Source organism: Pipistrellus kuhlii, unplaced genomic scaffold (genome assembly GCF_014108245.1).
Source record: "Pipistrellus kuhlii isolate mPipKuh1 unplaced genomic scaffold, mPipKuh1.p scaffold_m20_p_17, whole genome shotgun sequence".
NCBI lineage: Eukaryota > Metazoa > Chordata > Mammalia > Chiroptera > Vespertilionidae > Pipistrellus > Pipistrellus kuhlii.
In genome coordinates this window covers 26,027,657-26,054,262 of record NW_023425482.1, presented here as the reverse complement: position 1 = coordinate 26,054,262, position 26,606 = coordinate 26,027,657, and the positions used below count along the sequence as shown (strand labels likewise).

Below are 26,606 nucleotides of genomic sequence, written 5' to 3'. Positions count from 1 at the left end.
GCCCACAGCCCCTCCCCGGCCTGGTCCCAGCCCGGCCCCTGGAAGCGCCCACACGGAAAGAACCACAGGGCACTCGGTTTGGCTCGGTAGCCCGCCTTTAGTTCAGAGCACAGGTGACGGTGCCGGGAGCAGGTGGCGGTGAGACGGGGGGGGCAGTAAGACAGGGAGATGGGCAGTGAGACGGGGAGATGGGCAGTGAGACGGGGGGGGGTGGGCAGTGAGACGGGGTGGGGTGGGCAGTGAGACGGGGGGGGCGGGCAGGGAGACGGGGGGGGCGGGCAGTGAGACGGGGGGGCGGGCAGTGAGATGGGGGGCAGTAAGATGGGGAGGTGGGCAGTGAGACGGGGGGGGCGGGCAGTGAGACGGGGAGGTGGGCAGTGAGATGGGGGGCAGTAAGACGGGGAGGTGGGCAGTGAGACGGGGGGGGGCAATAAGACGGGGAGGTGGGCAGTGAGACGGGGGGGGCGGGCAGTGAGACGGGGGGCAGTAAGACGGGGAGGTGGGCAGTGAGACGGGGGGGCGGGCAGTGAGATGGGGGGGCGGGCAGTGAGATGGGGGGCGGGCAGTGAGATGGGGGGCAGTAAGACGGGGAGGTGGGCAGTGAGATGGGGGGGCGGGCAGTGAGATGGGGGGTGGGCAGTGAGATGGGGGGCAGTAAGACGGGGAGGTGGGCAGTGAGATGGGGGGCGGGCAGTGAGACGGGGGGGCGGGCAGTGAGACGGGGGAGGCGGGCAGTGAGACGGGGGGCGAGCAGTCGGGGGAGGGGGGCGGGCAGTGAGACGGGGGGCGAGCAGTTAGGGGGGGCGGGTAGTCAGGGGGGAGGCAGGCTGCGGGCCGGGCCAGGGCAGCCGCGATCAGGCGATCAGGCACCCACAAGGCATGGCGGGGGGGGGGGGCCGGGCACTCAGCATTCTGAGTCTACTCTCCCGTAGCCAGGCGGTGGGGAGGGGGGGTTAGCTCCCAGCCTCTCTCCCGTTCCAAAGGAAAACCAGCGCAGAGCAAAGCAAGAGCGTTTCCCGGGGCCGGGGCCAGCCGACCTGGCCCGACATGGACGCGCGTTGGCCGGCCTCCGGCTCGCTGTAGTCGTCGTCGTCGTAGGCGGGCTGGGCCGCCTCGTCCCCCGGGGAGCTGCCCAGGTCCCTCATGCCCTTCCCCGGGGGCTCTGTGCCCCAGAAAGAGGTGTTTCCCGGCCACGGGGGCCCGCTCGCGGGCTCCGGGACCTGCGTCTCTGCGGCGGGCGCCCCGGGGCCCTCGGCCGGGGCCTCCTCCTCGCCCAGGCGGCGGCGGTACTGGTGGAACGTGGACAGGGGGAGCAGGCTGTCCGTCTGCGTCTTGGCCGTGATCCAGTCGCTGAAGTCGTCCACCTTCACGTACAGGAAGAGGCCCGGGCACTTCTCGCCGCCCTGCGTCAGGACCCCTCTCAGCACCCACAGGTCCAGCCCCTGCAGCTGGCACATGAGCGGGTTGCCCGGCTCCCCCTGTGGCAGAGGACGGAAGGCTTCAGGTCTCAAAGGACTTTTTCGTCTTTAGTTATTATTTTTTTTTAATACATTTTTATGGATTTCAGAGAGGAAAGGAGAGGGGGAGAGAGAGAGAGAGAGAGAGAGAAACATCAACAGCGAGAGAGAATCATGGATCGGCTGCCTCCTGCACGCCCCACACTGGGGATCGGGCCCACAACCTGGGCAAGTGCCCCGACCGGGAATCGAACCGTGACCTCCTGGTTCATAGGTCTACGCCACATGTGTCAAACACAAGGCCCGCGGGCCAAATGCGTCCCGCCAGGCCTTGCAATGTGGCCCGCACTGCGCTGTCATCACTGCACTCCACTGCGTTTCCATCACAATGACAGTTTATGACTGTTCAGTAAACCATTCGGCCCGCGATTTAGGCTGGATTTTAGATTTTGGCCCCTTCTCTGATTGAGTTCGACACCCCTAGTCTACGCTCAACCACTGAGCCACACCGGCCGGGCTAAGAGGACGCTTCATTGTTAACACATCCTTGTGCAATTTAAGGTTTGCTCCAGAAGTGCTTGACCCCGGTTCTCGCTGGAAATGGGGTGGATGATTGGGTGCTCTTTGCAATCTAGGCTGCCCCAGCCACCAATTTCAACAAGATGCCTTTTCCTTTCATGGTGCAAATTGTCGACTTCTGCACTTTGCCTGTAGCTTCCTGGTTCGCCTTTCATCGTCTTGCCTCTTTTCAGTCCTGGGACTAAATCCCTCTCCCACTTCCTCATGCCTCGAAAGTTGATATTCCTTTCCTTTCTGGCCCGGAATGGTCACCTTTTCCCCTCTCCTCTCTCTCTCTCTCTCGTTTCCATCCTCCATTGAAGCTGCTCGCTCGCACCCACAGTCCTGCCAGGGTCAGGGGCACGCTGGCCTAGGGTCACCCGGGCAGCCGGTCCCTGCGCCTGCTCCCGGCGTCCCCCGCCCCTGTGGGAGCGGCCCCGAGGCCACGGGAAGTCTGCCACACAGACCTCCCCCCCCAGCTGTGTGGGTGGGAGCTTGGACACGTGGCTGGCTAGGTGACCCTGGCCAGTTACCTAGGTTAGAAAGTGGAATTGCCTAACCGTGTTCCACTGACGTCGGCGACTGGGCGTCCACCCTGTGGGTGTTTTACTGAGCACTCGCTCTCTGCCTCGTGCCAGCCAACAGAGTCAGTCCCGACAGCCACGAGTCTCAAGTGACGGTCCCTGCCTCAGGAGTTCCCCATCTCTGGAAGTGACACTGCTTCCTCTTCCCATTGAGCTTCTACTCCATCACGTCCTTTTTTTCTTTGTCAACCCTCACCCCAGCATATTTCCCCATTGATTTTTAGAGAGAGTGGAAGGGAGGGAGAAGGAGGAGTGAGAGAGAGACGGAGAGAAAGAGACAGAGGGACAGAGAGTGAGAGAAACATCAATGTGAGAGAGTGAGAGAGAGAGAGACATCAATTGGTAGCTTCCCACACACGCCCTGACCTGGGCCGGGGATCAAGCCTGCAACTGAGGCACATACCCTTGACCGGGACTCGAACCCACTACCCTTCAGTCTGCCTGTCGGTGCTCTAACCATTGAGCTGACGGGCCAGGGCGAGCCCGTCATGTCCTTACCAAGCAGACGGTATCGGTCTCCTGCTCCACGTGGCTGCCACATCCCGTTTTCTGGAACTGGTTTAGGGGACACAGGTTGATGTCTTGCACGGAGATTTTCCTCAGGATGCTCATGGTCATCTGCTCTCCTGTCTGCACCACGTACAGAGAGCCCAGCGTTACCAGCCAGGAGACACTCCCGCAGCCCGCGCCACCGCCGCTCACACGTCCCGATGGGGGCGAGCAGACGCTGCACTGACACACCCTTTTCCTCCTGGACACCGGGCCTGGGGCCCAGACTTTACTGAAAGCGACTTTTGCTTTGAACTCGAAGATGACGATAGGCAGAGAGCATATTTATCCCTTTCCGACATCTACGGAGAACACATGTCCTTGGTCATTTCACCAAGAAAACCAGGATGGCTTAGCCAAGAGGACGGTTCACTCTCGTTTCAGGGAGTAATGTCCCTGGCCCCCCTGGAACTCGCCCTGATGTCGGGTTGCCAGGTGCCTGTGCACTTCCGGTTGTGGCCTATGTAGGACTAGGAGCAAAAAGGACCAAATGTTGGAATGGCCAGAGGAAGGGCACGCTCTGGGAATCCTGACTGATTAGCTGTGGGTGTCCGCCCAATTCTAGAATCTCTGAGCCACCTGCATTCTTAAGATAAGCCTAGCCTGGACTGCATGGCTCAGTGGTTGAGTGTTGACCTATGACCCACCAGGTCCTGGTTCAGTTCCCATCGGGGCACATACCAGGGTTGTGGGCTCGATCCTCAGTGTGGGACGTGCAGGAGGCAGCCAAACCACAATTCTCTCTCATCGCTGATGTTTCTATTTCTCCCTCTCCCTTCCTCCCTGAAATCAATAAAAGTATTTTTTATAAAAAATATATTTTATTGATTTTGTACAGAGAGGAAGGGAGAGAGATAGAGAGCTAGAAACATCGATGAGAGAGTCATCGACCAGCTGCCTCTTGCACACCCCCCACCGGGGGTATGCCCGCAACCAAGGTACATGCCCTTGACCGGAATCAAACCCGGGACCTTTCAGTCCCCAAGCCGACGCTCTATCCATTGAGCCAAACCGGTCTCGGCAATAAAAGTATTTTTTATTTAAAAAAAAAAAAGATAAGCCCGCCCTAACCGTTTTTGGCTTAGTGGATAGAGTGTCGGCCTGCCGATTGAAGGGTCTCGGGTTCCATTCTTGTCAAGGGCATGTACCTTGGTTGCGGGCACATCCCCAGTAGGGGGTGTGCAGGAGGCAGCTGATCAATGTTTCTCATCGATATATCTAACTCTCTATCCCTCTCCCTTCCTCTCTGTAAAAAAATCAATCAAATATATATATATATATATATATGTATTTTTTTAAATGCTCTAACCACTGAACAACCCGGCCAGGGCGAGTCCGTCCCCCTACTGCTAGCACACACAGCCTCCGCCTGGAGAAGGAAGGCGTAACTGCAAGCGTGGGGTTCCAGCCGGCCACCCAGCAGTTGCGCGAGGCCAGCGGCATGTACAGCTTCCGGCCCAGGAAGCAGATGGGCTGCACCAGGCCGCTGAACTGCATGGCCGTGTCTGTCTTCAGGAGGGCTAAGTTGTTGGCCAGCGTCTTGCTGTCAAAGTGCTCGTGGACGATGATGGTGTTGACCGGGAACTCTTCGTGAGAGACCTCCGAGGCGTTCATCCTCGCGATCCCCACAATGGCCACGGCGTCCTTCCTGGGGGGAGAGCGAGGGGGGTCCTGAGAAGCCCAGGCACCGAGAAAAGGCTGCATGCTTCCCCGTTTCCATGGTGACTGTCCTTTCCCGCTCATCTGCCCTGGGCTGAGTGTTACTCACCCTCTGCACCCAGGCCCAGGGCACCTGTCCCCCTTGTGGGCTCCATCCCCAGTAGGGGGCATGTAGGAGGCAGCCAATCAATGATTTTCTCTCATTATTGATGTTTCTGTCTCTCCCTCGCCCTTCCTCTCTGAAATCAATAAACATATATTTTTTAAAAAGCAAAGAAAAAGACAGATTTAGTCAACTCTAGAGCTGAATGGAGGAAATCCAGCAAAAGAACTGTCCATAAATGTGGAATCCATTATAATTTTTTACTAAATTAAAGACTTTTGAATATTTATATGTAAAAATGTAAACCTAGGCAATGATCAATGGTTTCACTTAAGCTGAAAAGAAAGAGGTTTTTAAATCAACTTCTGTAGAAGTCTAAACATATGATTTGTTTATAGCTAATCCTATAGAATGAAAGGCTAATATGCAAATTGACCTATTGCCAGAACAATGGTCGCTAGGACATACACTGGCCACCAGGGGGCAGATGCTCAGTGCGGGAGCTGCCTCCTAGCAGTCAATGTGCTCCCACAGGGGGAGTGCCGCTCAGCCAGAAGCCCTGAGCAGGGCTCACAGCTGGCGAGCACAGTGACAGCAGCAGAAGCCTCTTCCGCCTCCGGGGCAGCACTAAGGATGTTTGTTCCTCATGGAGAGTGGGCCTAAGCCATCAGTCGAACATCCCCCGAGTGCTCCCGGACTGTGAGAGGACACAGGCCAGGCTGAGGGAACGCCCCCAAGTGCACGAATTTTGTGCACCAGGCCTCTAGTAAATATATAAAAAACAGGATGCACAAATATGCATATGAATTGAGGGAAACATTAAAGCACATATGTAATCTATTAAAATTGGCCAATGGCCCTAGCTGGTTTGGCTCAGTGGATAGAGCATTGGCCTGTGGACTGAAGGGTCCTGGGTTTGATTTCGGACAAGGCGCTATATATATATATATATATATATATATATATATATATATATATATATATTTTATTTTTTTTAAAAATATATTTCATTGATTTTTCAGAGAGGAAGGGAGAGTGATAGAGAGAAACATCAATGAGAGAGAAACATTGACCAGCCGCCTCCCGCACACCCCCCACCGGGGATGTGTCCGCAACCAACGCACATGCCCCTGACCGGAATCGAACCCGGGACCCCTCAGTCCACAGGCTGACGCTCTATCCACTGAGCCGAACCAGTTTTGGCAAGGGTGCTATATTTTAAAATAATATTCACCTGGACCACAAGGACAGCCTCAACAAATTCCTAAACCACCCCACAGGAGAACTCAGAATGAAATGGTGCGGAAAGCAGAACAAAACACTTTCCCGCCTGGGTATTTTATAACTGACTTTCTGGGTCAAACAGAAAAGCAAGCCAAAATAGCAGACTAGACAGAAAGTAGCGACACCGGGAACTCCCAACACATAGCAGAAGTTCTGGAAAAGCAGCCACTGGGAATGTCTGACCACGTCTTTCCCTTCTCGGTCACTCAGGCTGCAAGATGCCCGCAAGTGAGGGGCCTGACGTGGGCACCGGTCCGCCTCCTGCCGCGTTCTGGGCGCTGGGGAAAAGCCGAAAACCATGCCAACGTCCATCCTGGGATGGTGGTGGTACAGCCCGTGGGATACTGTGCAGCTGGTGAAAAGAATGTTGCTCGGTGATTGAGCATCGACCTAGGAACCTGGAGGTCATGGTCCGTTTCCCGGTCAGGGCACAGGCCCGGGTTAGAGGCTTTATTTTCTGGCTTAAAAGAATGCACGTGAGCCGAAACCAGTTTGGCTCAGTGGGTAAGAGCGTCGGTCTGCGGACTGAAGGGTCCCGGATTCGATTCCAGTCAAGGGCATGTACCTTGGTTTTGGCACATCCCCAGTAGGGGGCGTGCAAGAGGCAGCTGATCAATGATTCTCTCTCATCGATGTTTCTAACTCTCTATCCCTCTCTCTTCCTCTCTGTAAAAAATCAATAAAATGTATTTTTTTTAAAAAAAAAGAATACACATTAAATGTAAACAATTAGGAAAACACAGAGCCGTTCAAAGACGCAAACAGCAATCAGGTCCCTGCACTTAAAGGCTCGCGTGTTTCCTGCGCGTGGTGAAGGCCCCAGGCGAGCTTGCAAACCAGGGCTCCTACCACCGTCAGTGCCTCTGCGTCCCCAGGGAAACCGACGGGAAGGAACGACCTTCCCGCAGAGGATGAGAGGCAGCAGCTGCTCCGAGGCTGGCGTCTGGGGACCGGGCACAGGCCTGTCACCCCGTCTCCAGGAGTCCGTCCCCCTGCCAGGCCCCCCCAGGGCGCCCTGAGGCCCGGGCAGGGTACTGGCCTGTGCTGGAAGGCGGACGCGATGCTGAGGATCCAGAACTCGCTGAGGATGCAGCCGAACGCCAGGTGGGCGTGGTGGGAGCTCTGCAGCGACACCACCCACGGGAACTCCCTCTCGCTGACCAGCCCCTCCTCGGAAGGTCCTATGTCGCTGGTTTCCTGGATGCCACAACCTGCTGAGGGGGGTGCGGGAGGCCTCACCGCTGGGGCAAGGCGGGAGGGGGCGCGGGGGGGGCGGGCTGTGGCCACCACCCCCACCCCTGACCGCAGGCCCCCCTCCTGCTGCCCCCCCACTCCGTCCGGCTCGCCGTGAGCTCTCCCACCCCCGTTTCTCTTCCTAGTTGGGGTCCTTCCCTATGAGAGAGAGAGGATGGTGCCCACACAGCGGGTCGTGCTCTGCCTGGCCGCCCCGTGTCCTCCCCTGCCGGTCCCTGTGTCCCCAGGGGCCCTCTCACCCCCACCCCTGCAGAGTGGGGTGCACACTCCACCCACCTGCTCACGGCCCCCACCCCCGCACCCCCGGGGGACAGGGCCTGGGCACGGGCATTTTTTTTAAAGCTCCCAGGCCCTGGCCCGTTTGGCTCAGCGGGCAGAGCATCCGCCCGGGGACGGAAGGGGCCTGCGGTCCAGGATGGGCTCCGCGGGGACAGGGAGGGCGGGCACTCACTGGCAGCGGCGTGGGAGGCGCAGAGCAGCAGCACCAAGAGCGCCCCGGTGGTCCCCGCCATCGCCAGGCGCGGCCGCGGCAGACACCATGGGCAGCTGCGGGAACAGCAGTGTTTCCTCCCCTCCCCGGGCGGTGCCTCCCCCAGCATCCCAGGCCCCGGTCCTGCCCCCCCTCCTCCCCCACCCCGCCAGATTCAGACGGGGGGAGGGACACACCTGTGTGGTCCCTGCGGCCTGGTCCCGCGCGGTCCGGAGGCCGGGACCAGGCGCCGGGCACCGGGACTCGGTGGGGACCCGTGAGCTGGCCCCAGGAGAGGAGGCCGCCCCTGCCCCTGCCTGTCGATCCAGCCAGGGTCCCCGCTTCCCGGACTCGGGGCTCAGGAAGGCGTTGGTGTTTGGCTCGTGGAATTCAACCCTTGCCTTAACGCTGCTGCTGTCAAATGCTGCCGGGAGGAAAAAGCAGGGGGTCGGTGTGGGTCCGCCCTGGTTTCGTCCCTCCTGCTGACCAGGCCCGGGTCCATGATGCTGGGTTTAACCAGGGACGGTGTGTGGTTTTACGTACGGAAGCCACAGGCCCGGCATTTGGCTCCGTTCGTTCACACCATAACCCTGTGATGCGGACACTGATTACCCCCGTTTCACAGATTCAGACACGGACCCCGGGAGGCACCGAGAAGCCCGCCCAGGGGCACGGGGAGGCTGGAACCCAAGCTCAGGTGAGCCTGCATCGCCGCCCCCGTGGCCCAGCTGGCGTAGCGCAGGGGTTGAGCGTTGGCCTGTGAACCAGGAGATCACGGTTCAATCCCCGATCAGGGCGCCTGGCTGTGTTGCAGGCTCCATCCCCGGTGCAGGGTGTGCAGGAAGCGGCCCATCCATGATTCTCTCTCATCATTGATGTTTCTCTCTCTCTCTCCCCCCACCCCCCTTCCTTCCTCTCTGACATAAATAAAAATAGATTTAGCCGAAACCGGTTTGGCTCAGTGGATAGAGCGTCGGCCTGCGGACTGAAGGGTCCCAGGTTCGATTCCGGTCAAGGGCATGTACCTTGGTTGTGGGCACATCCCCAGTGGGGGGGGGGGGGCGGCGTGCAGGAGGCAGCTGATCGATGTTTCTCTCTCATCCGCATTTCTAGCTCTCCATTCCTCTCTGTAAGAAAAACAATACAATATATTTTTTTAAGAATAGATTTGAGCCTCAGCCCATGCGTCCTGGCCACGCGCCCGCCTCACCTCCGGGCCTCCCCTTGCCTCAAACGACGCACAGGAGCCGGAGGAAGCCATGGGCGCCGTCCTCAGTCACCATGGCCCTCTCCCGGCAGCGGGTGTCTCTCCGACTGTTCTCAGAGTCCGTCTGTGACCTGCTCCCGCCGAAGGAGAAAGGAGCTCACTCGGACCTGCCCCAGCAGGAGCCCAGCACAGGATCCCTTCCGCTGCCTCGGGAAGAATGTTCCATTGTGGCCTCACGGTTCCCATGGCGCCAGGGGCGGACGTCTGGGCCTGGGCACTCAGGAGGAGCCAGGGGGGAAAGCTCGCCTGTTTCCTCCACTTGGCAGGGCTCGTCTGGGCGCCTGGCTGTCCCCGGGGCTGACAGAGAAGGACACCAGGGCACAGAGTCCCGTCCGGTCGCGGCCCTGGTCTGTCTGCCTCCTCGGCACCCGGGTTGGTGAGAACGGGCGGAGGAAGCCCGCGGCCAGGGTGGGGTGGCTTTTCCAGGCCCTGCCAGCATCCTCCTCCTACTCCCAGCATGGCTTCCTGGGAGGCTCAAACCTTTTTTTTTTTTTTTTTTTTTTTTTTTAATATAAAGTGAATTCTTTTTTAAAATATATTTATATATTTTAAAAACATATTTTATTGATTTTTTTTTTTTTACAGAGAGGAAAAGAGAGGGATAGAGTTAGAAGCATCGATGAGAGAGAATCATCCATCAGCTGCCTCTTGCACACCCCCTACTGGGGATGTGCCCGCCACCAAGGTACATGCCCTTGGCTGGGAATCCGAACCTGGGACCCTTCAGTGGGCAGGCCAACGCTCTATCCACTGAGCCAAACCGGTTGGGGCAATATATTTATATTTTTAATTGATTTCAGAGAGGAAGGGAGAGGGACAGAGAGAGAGAGAGAGAGAGAGAAACATCCATGATAAGAGAGGATCACGGATCGGCCTCCTCCCGCATGGCACACGGGGGACGGAGCCCACAACCCGGGCGTGTGCCCTGACGGGGAATGGAACCATGACCTCCTGGTTCACGGGTCGACACTCAGCCACGGAGCCGCGCCGGCCGGGCCTCAGCCCAGCTGTCTTCAGCGGCTTCAAACCAGGCTCCCCGAAGGCTCTGTCAAACCGTGGGGCCCGGGGTGGGGGGAGGAGCGGCCTCGGGTTCAGCACAAAAGCCAGGACGGAGGAAAGTGCTGAGAGAGAGAACCGGGCCGCCTCAGAGGAGGACAGAAGAGGCCGAGGCAGGCGTGCGTGCGCTCTGAAGATTTCTGAGGCAGGAGGGCCCTGGGCGGTTTGGATTCTACCTTCAAACGTTAGACAAGAGAGACCTCCCGGCCCAGGGTAGGGTCTCGGTGCAGCGTTCATCACAGCGGCCAAGAGGGAGAAGCAACTCAAGTGTCCACCCCAAGGTGAAGGGATTTAAAAAAAAAAAAAAGCGGTGTAGACACACAATGGAAGATTATTTGGCCTTCAAAAACCGAGGACATCTTGTCACATGCTACAACATCATCACACATCCCTCGTCCGGGAAGGTCCAGCCAGCCCTAGCTGGTGTGGCTCAGTGGATAGAGCGTCGGCCTGCAGACTGAAGGGTCCCGGGTTTGATTCCAGTCAAGGGCACATGCCTGGGTTTCGGATTCGATCCCCAGAGTGGGGCTTGCAGGAGGCAGCCGATGAATGATTCTCGCTCATCATTGATGTTTCTCTCTCTCCCTCCCTTCCTCTCTGAAATCAAGAAATTTTTTTTTTTTTTTTTTAAAAGAAAAGTCCAGCAAGTGAAAACTCGATTCCATACCAGCCGCAGGCCAAATGCCTCCCTGGTGTTGGTGTGCAACGATCATTTCTGCCACTGGGTGGCGCTCTTGCTGCGACAATCTACATTCATGGTTTCTCTAAGGGGCAGCCAGCTGGGGGCACTCAGGAAAATAAATGATAACGTGAAAAAGGGCCTCTACGCTCAAGATTCCTTGGCAGAGAATTTGCAAACAGCAAGAGAGAGAAAAAAAAAAAAAGGCTCAAAAGCAAACGTGTTTTCCCTGGTTCCTGATCACTGTTTTTAGAAAGAACTAGGTTTAGAAAAAAAAAAAAAAAAACCCTACCTGCCCTTGTTATCGCATTGAAAATGTTCAAACTTAAATTATAGGGCTGGTGTTTTCTCTTTACTTCGCTAGTGTCAGCTGGCTTCTTCATCGATCTCGTTTTCCAAGGCAGCTGGGCAGCTGGACTGTCCTTCAACGAACCCTCAAAGCAGAGGCTGCACAGCCTGACTGGCCCCTCAGGAAAGTGTCTGTCTGCGGGGTCACTGCCCTGGGTGACAGCCTTAGACCTGCGTCACTGAAACTTGGGGTTCCAGCTGCTCTTCGGTTTCCCTTGCAGCATCTTATTGGGGGGAAGGGGCGTGAACCCAGGAGACTCATTAGCCTGAGTGCCTGTTTCTGCCCAGGGCTCAAAGGTAAGATTCTATTTGATAGAAACTCTGTCGCTGTCAAAACAAAGACCCTCAAAACCCACTATTTCACAAAGACCCAGGGGCATCAAGTGGCTGTGGATTACACTTCAACGCTCTCTGTTTCTTAAAAATGTGGGTTTTTAAACTTGATTTAAGAGAGAGAGGAAGGGAGAAGGAGAGAGAGAAACTTCAATGTGTGAGACACTGGTCGGCTGCCTCCTGCACGCCCCCTACAGGAACTGACAGCCTTTTGGTGCATGGGACCACGCTCAACCAACCGAGCCACACCAGCCAGGACTCAGTCACATTTTAGAAGTTGGAGAGGAAAATCAAAATGACTTTTTTCTTTCTTCTTGATGTTGCAAGCTATCAGAGTTCGAGAAAAACAAGTGTAAGATATCCTTCATCTGTAGGTAGCAACGTTTCTACTATCAGCGCTATCTTTATGACCGGGAGATCATTAGGCATAATCTTTTTACAAAACATTTTTAGAATTTTTTTACTTTGTAATATTTCAAGCATTAGCCCATTAGCCCCTTCCTTTCCAGCTGAGTAATTCTGAAATAAATAAATAAATAAAACAAAATTAAAAAAAAAATCCAGACCATAAAAAAATTATAATAGAAAAATAAAGTTATGATACCTCCTGTAAAACACCCCCCAAAGAATTCTAGGAGCATCCATGGGGCCCTAAAAAATAAATAGGCAACTAAGAAACAAATAAAAAGCAGCTTCCTGTTTATGAAGATGAAAGACATTGAATGCCATATCCTACAGAACATGGTGTGGTAAACCGGTCTATCAAATGATGTAAGAGTGTTTAATTATATAGGCAGAGGGTGAGAAGGTGAAATAAACTGTGATGCCTTGTGTCTGAAGAAGAGAAGCTTTTAATTATTTTAAAAGCAATGATGAGCCCGGCCAGTGTGGCTCAGTGGCTGAGTGTCTGTCGACCTATGAACCAGGAGGTCAGGGTTCGATTCCCGGTCAGGACACATTCCCAGATTATGGGCTCCATCCCCAGTAGGGGACCTGCAGGAGGCAGCCCATCAATGATTCTCTCTCATCACTGATGTTTCTCTCTCTCTCTCTCCCTCTCTAAAATCAATAAAAATATATTTAAAAAAAAATTTTAAAGCAATGTTGCAATGACAGAAATGACAAACTAGGAAATGAGAGACAATATGACATGCACATAGTCTAGGGGCTGACAAAGTGAGAAGACCAAGTTAAAATTTTCGCGGAAATCGAACATATTAAGGGAATCCGAGTAAACGAAGGAATGGAAAACTACCCACTTGTGAGCACACAGCCCTGCCAGCTGCTGGCTCTAAAATTAGGAAGAGAGACACGAAATTTTCGGAGCAACACCAACACATCACGAAGGCTCACCCACCAGCACCTTTTAGGAGGGCTTTAACCCCTAAACCAACACAAAGCATACCCGGCCATTGCTAGGTAGGCCCCGGCGGCTGGCTGCTCACTTCCCCAAACCTCCATGCTCCCCGAGTCCAGGGCCATTTCTCTACAGGGGGCCGCCCTTCAACCACAGCTCAAATGAAAACCAAGGACAGACAACCCGGCCGCCATGGCTCCATGGCTGAGTGGTGACCTATGAACCAGGAGTGTCACCAGTTCGATTCCCAGTCAGAGCACATGCCCGGGTTTCAAGCTCAATCCCAATGGGGAGCGTGCAGGAGGCAGCCGATCAATGATTCTGTCGTCATTGAAGCTCTTCTCTCTCTCTCTCTCCCTCCCTCCCTCCTTCCCTCTCCCACTCTCCCTTCCTTTCTGAAATCAATAAAATATATTTATTACAAATAAAAACCAGGCAGTTTTTGTAAACCTGAGACTTGTTGCTTCCCTAGTGTTTTGTGCATTATTTCTAAATGTGCTAGCTGCCAAAGGTATCGATTTTCTCTCATATATATATATATATTCACGCTGCATTGCTTGCAGGAAACCCGAATGCTCAGTTTCTGGCACTGAACCCGTTTTTCTGGAACTGCTGTCAGCTCAGCCACGGAGGCTTCATGGCCGCCCTCGGCAGCAGGGCTTGTTGGGTGACAGACCCAGAACAGTGGGCGTGGGGGGTGTTGTGTTCTATTTGCAGCGGCTTCCCTGCAGCTGAGCGCTCACAGCTCTGAGCATCTCTCAGGCCTGGAATAGCTTAGATCTTTGGTGCGCTGGAGGAGGGGGAAGGAAAAAAGATTTTTTAAAAATAACGATAAATACTTGCCTGGCCAGGGTGGCTCAGCGGTTGAGCATCGACCTGTGAACCAGGAGGTCACAGTTTGATTTCCCAGTCAGGGCACAGGCCCAGGTTGTGTCGTCCTGTACACCAGAAGGCGGCAGAGGTTCGATTCCCAGTCCGGGCACATGCCTGGGTTGTGTGTTCAGTCCCTGATTAGGGCATGTAGGGAGGCAGTCGATCAATGTATCTCTCTCTCTCTCTCTCTCTCTCTCTCTCTCTCTCTCTCTCTCTCTCTCTCTCTCTCTCATCAATAAACAGATCCTCAGGTGAGGATAAAAAATTAGCTTAAATATGGTAAAAGCAGAAACTCTCATGTAACTGCCTCTCAATAGATGCCTCCTAACTTCCAGGCTGGTGTCTCCACGGGGCTGCCGACCCGCCTGCCCAGCGGCTCCTGGACTCCAAGAATGCCGAACTGAACGCCTCTTCTGCCTCACTCCGCCCCTATTCCGGTGCCCTGTGCACCTGTTACTAACACCTTCACCCACCTGCCAACCTGATTAAGCACTCGCGTCACCCTGGCCCCCTCTCGATCCTTCCCTTCTACATCCAATCCGCTGCCAGGTGCTGCCCACGGAGCAGCTTCACAGCCGTCTGCCCGCATCGTCTCTCCCTTCTCCGCACGGCCGGACTTCCCTTCCCCGAGCTCGGCCTCCGGTCAGTACCCGTCCCAACGCTCCACGCGTTTCCTTCCATTTCCCGCGGATCAGCCCCGCCGCCTCGGAGTGACAGCACCACGGCGCCCCCCGCTTTGGCCCTGGCTTCCCCAAGACCCTGTGGTGACGATCCCGGACTCCGATCATGGAGGTGACCTTCATTATGGAGGTGATGGCCATGGTCGTCCGAAGGAGACCGTGGCCCGGAACCCTTGGTGTGGTTTCTCGGGGAGGGAGCGGACGAGGCGGCGTAGGCAAGTGGGAGCAAGTGGAGGTCTGCACGGTTTAATAACGTTGGACTCTGGGTGGTCAAGGTGGTCTCTAATTGTCCAGCACTTGACCTTGGGGTGATTTAGGGCCAGGGAACCTTAAAGACTTAGATAAAGGAAGGGGTTTAGATATGGTAAGGTGACCAGACAGTCCCGATTTTTTTTTTAATATATTTTATTGATTTTATACAGAGAGGAAGGGAGAGAGAGAGAGAGTTAGAAACATCGATGAGAGAGAGTCATCGATCAGCTGCCTCTTGCACACCCCCCACCGGGGATATGCCCGCAACCAAGGCACATGCCCTTGACCGGAATCGAACCCGAGACCCTTCAGTCCCCAAGCTGATGCTCTATCCATTGAGCCAAACCGGTCCCGGCGGACAGTCCCGATTTTTAACCATTTGTCCTGTGTCTTTTTTAAAACACCGTGGGACACGGGACAAATGGTTAAAAATCGGGACTGTCCCACCAAAAGCGGGACATCTGGTCACCTTAGTATAGGGGTGTCGAACTCAATCAGAGAAGGAGCCAAAATCTAAAATCCAGCCTAAATCGCGGGCCGAATGGTTTACTGAACAGTCATAAACTGTCATTGTGATGGAAACGCAGCGGAGTGCAGTGATGACAGCGCGGTGCGGGCCACATTGCAAGGCCTAGCGGAACGGATTTGGCCCGCGGGCCTTGTGTTTGACACATGTGCCTTAGTAGACGGACTTCGGATTGGTGGGCTTGAATAGGAAAGGCAAATTTGCAGGCAAGGTGCTTGTGACTCTACCAATTAGCTCATCCGGGGAGGGGCAGTTCAGCCTGAGGGCCCCAAGACTCTGAGATGTCAGAGTACACAAGACAGAAAAAAAGTGTAAAAACATGAATACACATCTCTCTTCCCATGAACCCTTTGCTCACTCCTAGTGGCCCCAGCAAAATGGCCTTTCATGGGAAAACAGCTCTGCAGTGCCTCTCTCCACATGCTGCCACCCCATGTAGCCCTGACTGAGTAGCACCCCCAGGTCTGGGCCCACGACCCCTTCCCTGCCCGCACCAGACCAGCTGGTACCTGACACAGGTGCCCAATCTACAGGGTGGCTGGCGAGCCATGACCCTGGCGCTCTGCCTCCAAAAGAGGCACTGACCCAATCGGAGTCCCTCTTTTAAGGATTTACGTTAAGAGCCATACAAGGAGCCTGCCAGTTTCCTTCGCACAACAAGAGTCACGAAGATGCCCTAGCTCATGTGGCTCAGTGGACAGAGCGTTGGCCTGCAGACGGAAGGGTCCCAGGTTCGATTCCGACCAAGGGCACATGCCTGGGTTGCGGGCTCGACCCCCCCTGTAGGGGGTGTATAGGAGGCAGCCTATCAATGATTCTCATCATTGATGTTTCTATCTCTCTATCCCTCTCCCTTCCTCTCTGAAATCAATAAAGAAATATATTAAATAAATAAATAAATAAACAAACAAACAAACAAATAAATAAATAAAAAAGTCTTAGATGCACAGTGACAACACCGGTCAGCAGGTCTGATGGGGTCAGGCCTGGGATGGAGGGCTCCAGGCCGCCTTTCTTTAGGCTCCCAAACGCGTACAGGGTTCTTCATTTCATATACACATTGACAGGACCCCATAAACACAACCTATTCTAGTGCAACCGCATCCTGCAGCTTTCACAGGCATCCCCAGCTTCTGTTTCCTCTGGGCTACGCTCGCGAGAAAACTTGAGAGATCGGACCCTCTCCCAGCGCCCGCGCCCCCGCCCCGCCCCGCCCGGGACTAGACCCGATCGATTGCTTCTGCCTAGGCCGGCTCTCCGATCGACTGCTCCGGCCTGGCCCGCCCCGGGCGCGGGAAAACAGTTTCCCTCCGGCTGGGCGGCCGTAGCGATCCATTCAACCCGCACAATCCCGACCAGCCTCGGCTTATTTCTCCTTTGCGTCCCTGGCTCCCTGAGGTCTCCCGAGTCACACGCGTGGAAGCGAAGCAGCCCAAGCCCGCAGCCATGTCCGAGGCTTACTTCCGGGTGGAGTCGGGTGCGCTGGGGCACGAGGAGAACTTTCTTTCCCTGGACGACATCTTGATGTCCCACGAGAAGCTCCCGGTGCGCACGGAAATCCCCATTCCACGCCTCGGCCTTTTCTTCCCGGAGCGGAGCGGAGGGGCCGACACCGACAACACCATCCCTCAGGTAAGCCTCCCACCTGGCTCGGCCCTGCTCGGGAAGACTACAATTCCCAGGGGGCCTTGCGACCCTGGGGTTGCGCGTCTCTCCGGGCGCGCCGGCCTTCTGGGATTTGTAGTTTTAGGGACAGATAAGGGGGTCGTACTCGCCTAGCAGTCTGTCTGCGGTGGTCTCCTCCCCTAGCTCGGGCCACTTGTACGGAGACTAAATTTATCCCAGGTAGTCAGGCTCCCTCCAACACGGATTTCATTTTTTGAAACTACAAATTCAGCAGTGTTTTTTCTCTTTCCCTTACCCTCAACATGCCTTGGGATTGGCTCCTATACTGAAAAACAACAGCTTTGGGTTCTGGAAGAGCATGTCATGCGTCTGGGACCTACCCATTGCTAGATTCTTCCCTGCATCATGATGATGGTATCAGCAACCATTGCCTGAGGGCTTTGGTGCCAGCCTGGATGGGGTGGGGAGAGTGTATTTTTCTATGTATTAGCTCTTTAATTCCTCAAGAACCTTGTAACGAGGCATTATTACATGCAAGGAAACTGAAGCCCCGAGAAGTTTTGGAAGCTTGGCCAGGGTCCCGCTGTAGGTGGTGAGCTGGGATTCGAACCTGGGGCTATATGACTTCACATACACGTGTGTCCCAAAGAGAACAGGCAGTATTGCTCACGCAATGCACATTTTCCTTTTTTGACACACACACACACATTGACTTTGTCATCATTCTTCAAATCTCCCTTCCTGTCTGACGCAGGGCTCAAAGCTGGAGCTCCCGTTGTGGCTGGCCAAAGGACTTTTTGACAACAAGCGGCGGATCCTCTCTGTGGACCTTCCTAAGATCTACCGAGAGGGTTGGAGGACTGTGTTCAGTGCAGATGCCAACGTGGTGGACCTCCACAAAATGGGGCCCCACTTCTACGGGTTTGGCTCCCAGCTCCTGCATTTTGACAGCCCAGAGAACACAGACATCTCCCAGTCTCTCCTCCAGGCAAGTAATTGCTGTGGAAACCTGTGGCACCGCACATGCCTCAAGAGCCAGCTTTGGCTGCCACCAGACATCACTCTGACCCAGGGGAATTTATGGCATATACAATGGGTATGTTATTATTCTAGGCCAGCCAACAGTTAGACTCCATCTGCCAAACACACACACACACACACACACACACTTAAATAGGACTTGTCTACTGCTAAGAGTTGGGTGGTAGCAGAAAGTCCTGGAAATAAGAGGTGATGGTTGATTGCAGGCGTCAGGCACTTAAGTACACAGTCACAGCCCAGCCCTGGGCCGAAGGTCTGAAGGTTCCTGCCCGCAAATACATCTGGTATTTGGTTATTTGTTCCCTTTTCTTGCTCTGGGGTTAAGGCCTGGCTCTGCTCCAAACGGGACTTGGTCAAGCTATTTGACCTCTCTAGGCATCAATTCTTCACCTGTAAAAGGGGATGAAAATAGTGCCAAAGAGCCAAGACCGGTTTGGCTCAGTGGATAGAGCGTCAGCCTGCGGACTGAAGGGTCCCAGGTTCGATTCCGGTTAAGGGCATGTACCTTGGTTGCGGGCACATCCCCAGTAGGGGGTGTGCAGGAGGCGGCTGATTGATATTTCTCTCTCATCGATGTTTCTGGCTCCCTATTTCTTTCCCTTCCTCTCTGTAAAAAAAAAATCAATAAAATATATATTTTAAAAAAAAAATAGTGCCAAAGATGCAGAATCGTAGTGAGCGTATGTGGAGTCATTTAATAAATGGTAACTATTATCGTTATCAATGGACAAAACAGTGTTATCCATATGTTACCTCCTTTATGCTGGAATAACCTTACTTTAACTTCCGTGATTACTTTTTACGTCATTCTGTTAAAACTAGAAGAAACCACCCTCTCTACCTGTTGTTTTACTTCCTCGTTTCTGGCTTAATAAGAACACACTGTCACCTGGGCTGTGCTGACACCCTCCATGGGGCGTGAAGGTCTTTGGCCTGACATTTACCAGCGCTGTTTCTCATGTGATAGTTAAAAAAAAGAAAACAGCCCTAACCGGTTTGGCTCAGTGGATAGAGCATCGGCCTGCAGACTCAAGGGTCCCAGGTTCGATTCCGGTCAAGGGCACGTACCTTGGTTGCGGGCACATCCCCAGTGGGGAGTGTGCAGGAGGCAGCTGATCGATGTTTCTAACTCTCTATCCCTCTCCCCTCCTCTCTGTAAAAAAATCAATAAAATAAAGTTTTTGAGAAAAAGAAAATACAAAAAACTGTTGCCATCCTCTCAGAAAAAGAAGTCAATGCACAGACATAGACAGGTTGAGCTTTTTTTTTTTTTTTTTAATATATTTTTATTGATTTTTCACAGAGAAGAAGAGAGAGGGATGGAGAGTTAGAAACATCGATGCGAGAGAATCATCGATCAGCTGCCTCTTGCACACCCCCCGCTGGGGATGTACCCACAACCAAGGTACATGCCCTTGACCGGAATCGAACCCGGGACCTTTCGGTCCGCAGGTCGACACTCTATCCACTGAGCCAAACCGGTCCCGGCAGGTTGAGCTTTTGAAGCTTTTCTGAGCAGACCTCATTGGTGACTCTCTCTCCCTCTCCTCTCTCAAACCAATGAAAACATACACGTAGTTAAAAAGCGGCTCTGGTTTCTCTCGCTCCCTCCCCCTCCAGACATTTATCGGACGCTTTCGCCGCATCATGGACTCCTCCCAGAACGCGTACAACGAGGACACCTCGGCCCTGGTCGCCCGGCTGGACGAGATGGAGCGGGGCTTGTTCCAGGCGGGGCAGCGAGGCCTGAACGACTTCCAGTGCTGGGAGAAGGGGCAGGCTTCCCAGATCAGGGCGTCCAGCCTGGTCCAGAGCTACAAGAAGAGGAAGCTCACCGACACGGAGAACTGACGGCCTTGGCAATGGCTCCTTCCCTGCAGCCGCCTCTGGGGCGGCGCCATCGGGTTGGGCTGGGACATGCTGGGGGAGGCCCCTGGCCCTGGAAGCCTTCCGGGACGGTCCCTCCCTGCTGAGGAGCCACCAAGCCCTTGGCCCATAAAGACCGGAAGACCTGTGCTGCAGGAGAGTTGGCACTGGAGCCCTTGTGCCTGGAAGGGAGGGACCTGCCAGCCCGGGATGCCCACTACCCCTCGCTCAGAGCCATCCGGGTCTGTTCTCGGAATGTCCTCTTGTGCAGAATTCCTTCCTCTTCCTGGTTGTGCACCGCCAGGATGCTGGACGTGTACATATCGCTTGCCCCCTGCCTGTGGGGAGTTGCCCCAATTTCCACAAACAGCCCTGACGCCAGCCAGCGTAGCTCAGTGGTTGACCATTGACCTACGAACCAGGAGATCGCAGTTCGATGCCTGGTTCAGGGCTCAGGCTGGGGGTTTCAGGCTCCAGTCCCCAGGTGGGGGCGTGCAGGAGGCAGATAATCAGTGATTCTCTCTCATCATTGATCTTTCTCTTCCCGCCCCCGCCATCTCCCTCTCTGCAATCAATAAAAATATTTTTTTTTTTTAAAAGAGAGAGAATAAGGAAGGAAACGGGAAAGGCAGGCGAATGGTGTGGGTTTTACTAAAGAAGAGACGATGCCTCCTCCATGGTGACCAGGAATTCACGGAATTCTACCTCGAGGGGCAGTGGTTGCACGGAGATCCGTACAGCGTCTCAGTGATCCCATTCCCGCTCTGGAAAAGCTGTCAGTGGTCCAGTGGCAGCATAGTCCATAACCTGTGCTCACCAGCCCTTCCTCCGAGAAACCGGGACTTTGGGGGAGCTGGTCAGGAGGAGCCCCTGTTGGAGAGCGTATTTACAGGCCAAATGGCAGTGGGCATGAGGCTGTAGTTAGGTGTTTTCTTCAGTCCATTTTGCACACCTTGACACCGAGGCTTCCCGAGCGGCTCCTGAGAATCTAAGCAAAACTTGCCCTGGAGATCCAGGCGGGAGCCTCGGGCTGAGCAGGAGACGGCCATCCTGGGGCCCCCAGCCTGCTGGAAGGGCGGCGGTCCCCACCGCACCGCACCCCCACGACCGGGGAAACTGCCTTTGTCGCCGGACACGAGGAGGTCGGGCACCCAGACGGCAGACGTCTCCGTGCCAGCTTAGAATGGCAGGAGGGCTTTTAAAACGCCTGTTTTAGGACGGATCCCGTGTTTTTATCGTTTGATTTCGGTGCTAAATAAATGACCCGCTTTGCACGTGGATACAGTCTGTATGTGAGCTCTCTTTCCGTCACTCGAGTATTTCAGCTGATAAGGTAGACCCTCCCAGGCTTCTGTCTGTGATCGGATTTGACAAAAATGCCCGGAGAGAGTCATGTTTTAGCAACTGCTCTCTTGTTTGCACACGATTCATAAGTAGGGAAATGCTGTGTCCTACAGAGGTGGGGCTTGCATGGCGACCATGGCATTTTGTAAACGTGTTGATTGATTTTTAGATTGATTTTAGGCATTTTTAAACGTGTTGATTGGTTTTAGAGAGAAAAAGGAAAGGGGAGACAGGGAGAGAAGCATTGAGTTGTTCCCTGTCAACTAACCTCCCTCTAGGTCAGTGGCGCGACCCTTGAGTACAGTTCCTCGCGTTGTGGTGAACTCCCAACCATAAAATTTTCTTTGCTACTTCATCACTGTGATTCTTCTGCTGTTATGAATCATAACAGAAACATCTGATACGCAGGATGTCTTAGGGGACCCCTGTGAAAGGGTCGTTCGACCCCCACAGGCTGAGAACCGCTGCTCTAGTCGTGAGCATCCCTCCTGTCGCCGGGGACGGGGTCTGAAGGACGGTGCGGAGGAGGCCCCCCCAGAAGCCAGAGGTCAACGTCAAGTCAACTACAGGGAGCACCATTCCATTAAGCTTTATTTGAAGATAAGTCTGGATTTCTGGAACCGTTCGTGGTGAAGATAGCACAGGGCGTTCCCACATACCCCTCCCCGGCTCTCCCCATCACATCACACCCGGGCATCAAACGCTTCACCACGCCACAGGCTTCATTCGGACGTCACCAGATTTCACCCTCATGTCCGTTTCCTGTTCCAGAATCCAGTCCGGCGTTGCAGTTAGCGTGCTATCGTTTTTTGAAGCAAAGCAGAGCATCCGCCTTCCCTACGTTAACTCCAGATGTTAAGCTCATCGTTGCTGGCCTGGCTCAGCGGTTGAGCATCGACCTATGAACCAGGAGGTCACGGTTCGATTCCCAGTCAGGGCACATGCCCGGTTTGTGGACTCCATCCCCAATGGGGGGAAAGGGGCGCGTGCAGGAGGCAGCCAATCCATAATTCTCATCGATGTTTCTATCACTCTCTTCCTCTCTGAAATCAATAAAAATATATATATATTTTTTTAAAGATGAAGTTGAGCTTATCGGAAAGGATTCCCTGCCTAAGGGTGGGTGACTGGGGCCAACGAGGTGCCTCCCCAGGAGCAAGCTGCTGCTAAGCTGGAGGAGGGAAAGGATATTTGCATTCCCCTGACAATGAAACTGCCCCGTTACTTGCATCGGGCAGAGAAGGGCCTCTGATTTGCCTTAAACCTTTCAGCATTCTTCTCTCGGGAAGCAGGCCATGCCTTCCTCCCCTTTCCCACCTGGCACAGCCCAGCTGATTCTCTGGGTGTCTAGAGGAGTTTCACAGGAACACGGCTTTCCACGCCAACGTCACTAACCAGTGTCAGCGCAGCTCCGAAAATAGCGCCCGGTTACAGCTAACTGTTCCTAAGAAGCCGCGGCCGCAGAGAGAACACACAGAGCCAGAGAGCCCTTGCCCGCCTCCCGCCAATTCAAACAAAACCCCAAAAGCGCCCGGTTTTAGCTCTTGGTGATGTTTTCTGCTCCCTATCGCCCTGGAAGAAAGACGTTTATGTGGCTCCTACGTGATTCGCATGGCTCCCTTTTGGCAGATAAATTTCTTCGCTGGGTTTGTTTTGGATGCAGAAAAGCAAGAGAACAGCAAAGGAGTACAGATTCCACTGCAGCCGGGGAGAGAAGGGTGAGACTTAGTGAAGGAAAAGCGTGATGAGTCCAGCCAGTGTGCGTGGCTCAGTGGTTGAGCTTCGACCTGTGAGCCAGGAGGCCACGGTTCGATTCCCAGTCAGGGCACAGGCCCAGGTTGTGGGTCCATCCCCATGGAGGGGTGTGCGGGAGGCAGCCGATCCATGATGCTCTCTCACCATTGTTGTTTCTCTCTCTCCTTCCTTCCTCTCTGAGATATAAGCCGGTATTGAAGCCAACATATGGCCTCGTTTAGTCACTGCCAGAGTCGCAGGAGGGACAGAGACCACAGCCGTTCCCGGAGAGCGGCCTTATCTTAACGGGAACAAGAGGACTTGGCACTTGGCTGCCTCTTAGGTTCAGGAGTGAAACATTTTAATAACTTCTCAAAAGACACTGTCATTTTCTAACTTAGCATTTCCTGCCCACACACTCACTGCTTTAGCCAAGATTCCGGGTAAATATTAAGTAATGTGCTCCTTTTTTTTTTATGTGCATATTTTTTAATCTTTTGTTTGTTTGTTTTTAAAGCCCGGCCAGGGTGGCTCAGTGGTTGCGCATGGGTCCATGAACCATGAGGTCACAGTTTGATTTCCAATCAGGGCTCCGTCCCCAGCAGGGAGCCTGCAGGGGGCAGCTGTTCAGTGAGCCTCTCTCATCATTGATGTTTGTTTCTCTCTCTCTCTCCCTTCCTCTCTCTGAAATCAATAAAAACATTTAAAAATCGGAAGAGAAAGAAAAAGGGAGAGAGAAGAAGAGGGAGAAACATTCATCAGCTGCTTCCTGCACACATCCTGCCCGGGGATCAAACCCGAAACCTTTCGGTGCCCTGTGGAGGGCGCTCCAACCCACTGAGCCGCCCCGGCCAGGCACTGTGCTTATTTTCAAAGAACTTGACGAAACCGGTGTGGCTCAGTGGATAGAGCGTTGGCCTGTGGACTGAAAGGTCTGGGGTTCTATTCCTGTCAAGGGCATGTACCTTGGTTGCGGGCACATCGCCAGCAGGAGGTGTGCAGGAGGCAGCTGATCGATGTTTCTCTCTCATTGATGTTTCTAACTCTTTATTCCTCTCCCTTCCTCTCCGTAAAAAATCAATAAAATATATATTTTTAAAAAGGTGCCTCGGGTGAGCGTGCCCATCCGTGGAGAGCGTGTTGGGCTGAGGGACGCGAAGATGCTCAGGGACAGCTCAGGTCCCCGCCTCCGGGCCTCCTCACGCCGTGTGACCAGATCCCCGGGGACCCCATCGCCCCGAACAAATCTCCGGAAGGCGGTCCTGGCCTCAGGCCCCCGCGGTGCACATGGACTTGGAGCCAGAGCAAGAGAACCGAACTGGTTTGGGGGAGACTGCCTGCAGTATTCTCTGGGGACCCCATCCCTGAGTGATGGCACCTCTGTTTCCTTCTGGAAATGTATAATAGATGGCCCGTGTCTGTCTGACTCGGGCCAAAGCGCGGGAGGGCGCAGGCCGGTTCGCTCTCTGGGAGCTGGGAGCTGGCTCAGCTGCAACTACCCTCCCCCCCCATCTCTATACACACACACACACACACACACACACACACACACACCCTGGCCAAGCTTCCTCTTGTCCGGATCTCTCTGTGCCTCCCCTCACGCACACACACCCTCCCCCACCTCCCTCCCTCCCGGGTTGTGTGCCCAGACTGTTTGTAAGGACTCGCCTGCTCCTTCAGATTCTTCCCAAATAAGCAGATGACGGAGTTTCCTATCAGCGCTCCCTAAGCTGGGAGCCGCTGCGCAGTAGCTTAGAGCTGTGGTCGGCAAACGGCGGCTCGAGAGCCACGTGCGGCTCTTTGGCCCCTGGAGCGTGGCTCTTCCACAAAATACCACGGCCTGGGCGAGTCTATGTTGAAGAAGTGGCGTTAGAAGTTTAAGTTGAAAAAATGTGGCTCTCCAAAGACATGCCAATCGCTGTGCTGTTGATATTTGGCTCTGTGGACGAATGAGTTCGCTTAGAGCCAGTTTACAAAGCCCCTTTATCACGTTGTATGTAATCCACGTGAGAGAGTACGTGGAACACATGTTGAGATTATGACGTGTAATGATAGCATGAACGCCCATGAGCCCCCATTCGTTTAAGTTCAAGGACGCAAGCAATGCTTCTGTGTCGCTCCGGCCAGCCCCCCGCCTAGACTGTGTGTTTCTTTTCCCCTGCTCTGCCTACCTAATGTATATACTATTTGATTAGCTTTTGTGCATCTTTTTTAAAGTATAATTTTTATTTATTTCTGAGAGTAAGGGAGAGGGGGAGAGAGAGAGAAACATCAATGATGAGAGAGCATCATTGATTGGCTGCCTCCTGCATTGCCACCCCCAATCCTACCCCCCAGAATCAAGCCCAAAATAGGGCCCTGACTGGGAATAGAATCATGACCTCCAGGTCGAAGCTGAACCGCTGAACCACACCGGCCGGGCTGGGCTCCTTTGGCTGGGTTTTGGGTGGTGGCTTTCAGCAATGCTGCTGCTGTTTGTTTTTATTGCTGAAGGATATTCTCTGGTGGGAACGTGGCACAGTCTCTCTGAGCATTCTGATATCTGGACATTTGGTCAGTTTCCAGTCTTTTTATTTTATTTATTTATTTATTTTTTATTACACGAGATGGGACAAAAGTAGGGTATGCTTTTCACCACAACTCAGAACATTTTTTAAAATGTGAAGTGCTCTAGCTCTGTGCCAGGCCCCATGGTGCCGACTGCACAGGCACGACCTCACTCACTCTTCACAGCGACCCCAGGAGATCCATCCCATTTGCCTCCTTTTCCTGAGGAAGAGACAGGCCCGGTGACATGAAGTGACCGCTCCAGGTCGCCCACCCAGTGCTGAGCCCAGGGCTGGAGCCCAGGCCCCGCAGGTTCTGAAAGTTAGACTCTCTTAGCCGCTCTCCAGCGTAATCAGGGCATCCTGGTTGGCAGAACACGGTGCAGCCCTCAGGGCCTGATTAGATGGGTGTGATCTGTTCCAGGCACTCCCCTGCCTCCCTCCATCCCACTCCACCCCTGGCTCAACGCCAAGGGCGAGGAGGCTGCTGGGAAGGGAGGGCGGCAGGAAGCAGAGCCGTGGGGACAAGGTTGGCCGGGGGCCAGCCTCTCCCAGGGTGGGTTTCACTGAGAGAGAAGCCACAAGGTGCCCCGGGTAATAATGCAGATTTTTTTCAATAGATGCAGTTACACACATGTCGACATATATGGGATTTGTGCCGAAACCGGTGTGGCTCAGTGGATAGAGCATCAGCCTGCAGACTGAAGGGTCCCAGGTTCGATTACAGTCAAGGACATGTACCTTGGTCGCGGGCACATCCCCAGTAGGGGGTGTGATGGAGGCAGCTGATCGATGATTCTCTCTCATCGATGTTTCTAACTCTCTATCCCTCTCTCTTCCTCTCTGTAAAAACTCAATAAAATATATAGTTTTTTAAAAAGAGATATATGCGATTTGATATGTGTGCTATTTTGTTGTGTTGACAGCAAGCTTCAAAACTTCACATGTCACATTTGCTTAAGGTGTTAACATCATAGATATTTTTACGCTAAAAAATGTGGAATTTCATGCAAAATGTAGAGCATTTGCGGGAAGTTTTAATTCATTACTTGATTTGGAAGAAAAGTGCTGGGAAAGGTATTGTATACTTCAGGAAGTTTATGGTGAACATGCTCCATCTCATGATACTGTGAACGCTGGTTTAGACTAGAGGCTTTGAAA

The 26,606-nt window shown here is 53.9% G+C and overlaps 2 protein-coding genes across 2 annotated transcripts; one reads left to right on the top strand and one right to left on the bottom strand.

Annotated features, from left to right (window-relative positions):
• Nucleotides 1-941: 941 nt before the first annotated feature.
• On the bottom strand, nucleotides 942-16,565 carry PRSS54 (serine protease 54). The gene is made up of 7 exons (XM_036441097.2): nucleotides 16,515-16,565; nucleotides 8,201-8,341; nucleotides 7,900-7,999; nucleotides 7,234-7,405; nucleotides 4,538-4,796; nucleotides 3,098-3,229; nucleotides 942-1,478 (listed from the first exon to the last, which is right to left on the bottom strand). Exons 3-7 carry the CDS (start codon nucleotides 7,958-7,960, stop codon nucleotides 954-956), a joined length of 1,149 nt encoding a protein of 382 aa, XP_036296990.1. The 5' UTR covers nucleotides 7,961-7,999; nucleotides 8,201-8,341; nucleotides 16,515-16,565; the 3' UTR covers nucleotides 942-953.
• Nucleotides 16,566-16,734: 169 nt separating this feature from the next.
• Nucleotides 16,735-21,101, top strand: GINS3 (GINS complex subunit 3). Its single transcript, XM_036441000.2, has 3 exons — nucleotides 16,735-16,920; nucleotides 17,669-17,902; nucleotides 19,576-21,101. Exons 1-3 carry the CDS (start codon nucleotides 16,735-16,737, stop codon nucleotides 19,804-19,806), a joined length of 651 nt encoding a protein of 216 aa, XP_036296893.1. The 3' UTR covers nucleotides 19,807-21,101.
• Nucleotides 21,102-26,606: the final 5,505 nt, after the last annotated feature.

What these genes read in the sequence shown, in the direction of transcription:
- PRSS54 (XM_036441097.2), bottom strand. Translation starts at nt 7,960, where the DNA reads ATGGCGGGGACCACCGGGGCGCTCTTGGTGCTGCTGCTCTGCGCCTCC. An exon ending in CGCCTCCCACGCCGCTGCCA is followed by an intron (nt 7,406 to 7,899) that starts GTGAGTGCCCGC and finishes CCCCCTCAGCAG; the next exon opens with GTTGTGGCATCCAGGAAACC. An exon ending in GCGTCCGCCTTCCAGCACAG is followed by an intron (nt 4,797 to 7,233) that starts GCCAGTACCCTG and finishes CTCTCCCCCCAG; the next exon opens with GAAGGACGCCGTGGCCATTG.
- GINS3 (XM_036441000.2), top strand. Translation starts at nt 16,735, where the DNA reads ATGTCCGAGGCTTACTTCCGGGTGGAGTCGGGTGCGCTGGGGCACGAG. An exon ending in CCGACAACACCATCCCTCAG is followed by an intron (nt 16,921 to 17,668) that starts GTAAGCCTCCCA and finishes TGTCTGACGCAG; the next exon opens with GGCTCAAAGCTGGAGCTCCC. An exon ending in TCTCCCAGTCTCTCCTCCAG is followed by an intron (nt 17,903 to 19,575) that starts GCAAGTAATTGC and finishes CTCCCCCTCCAG; the next exon opens with ACATTTATCGGACGCTTTCG.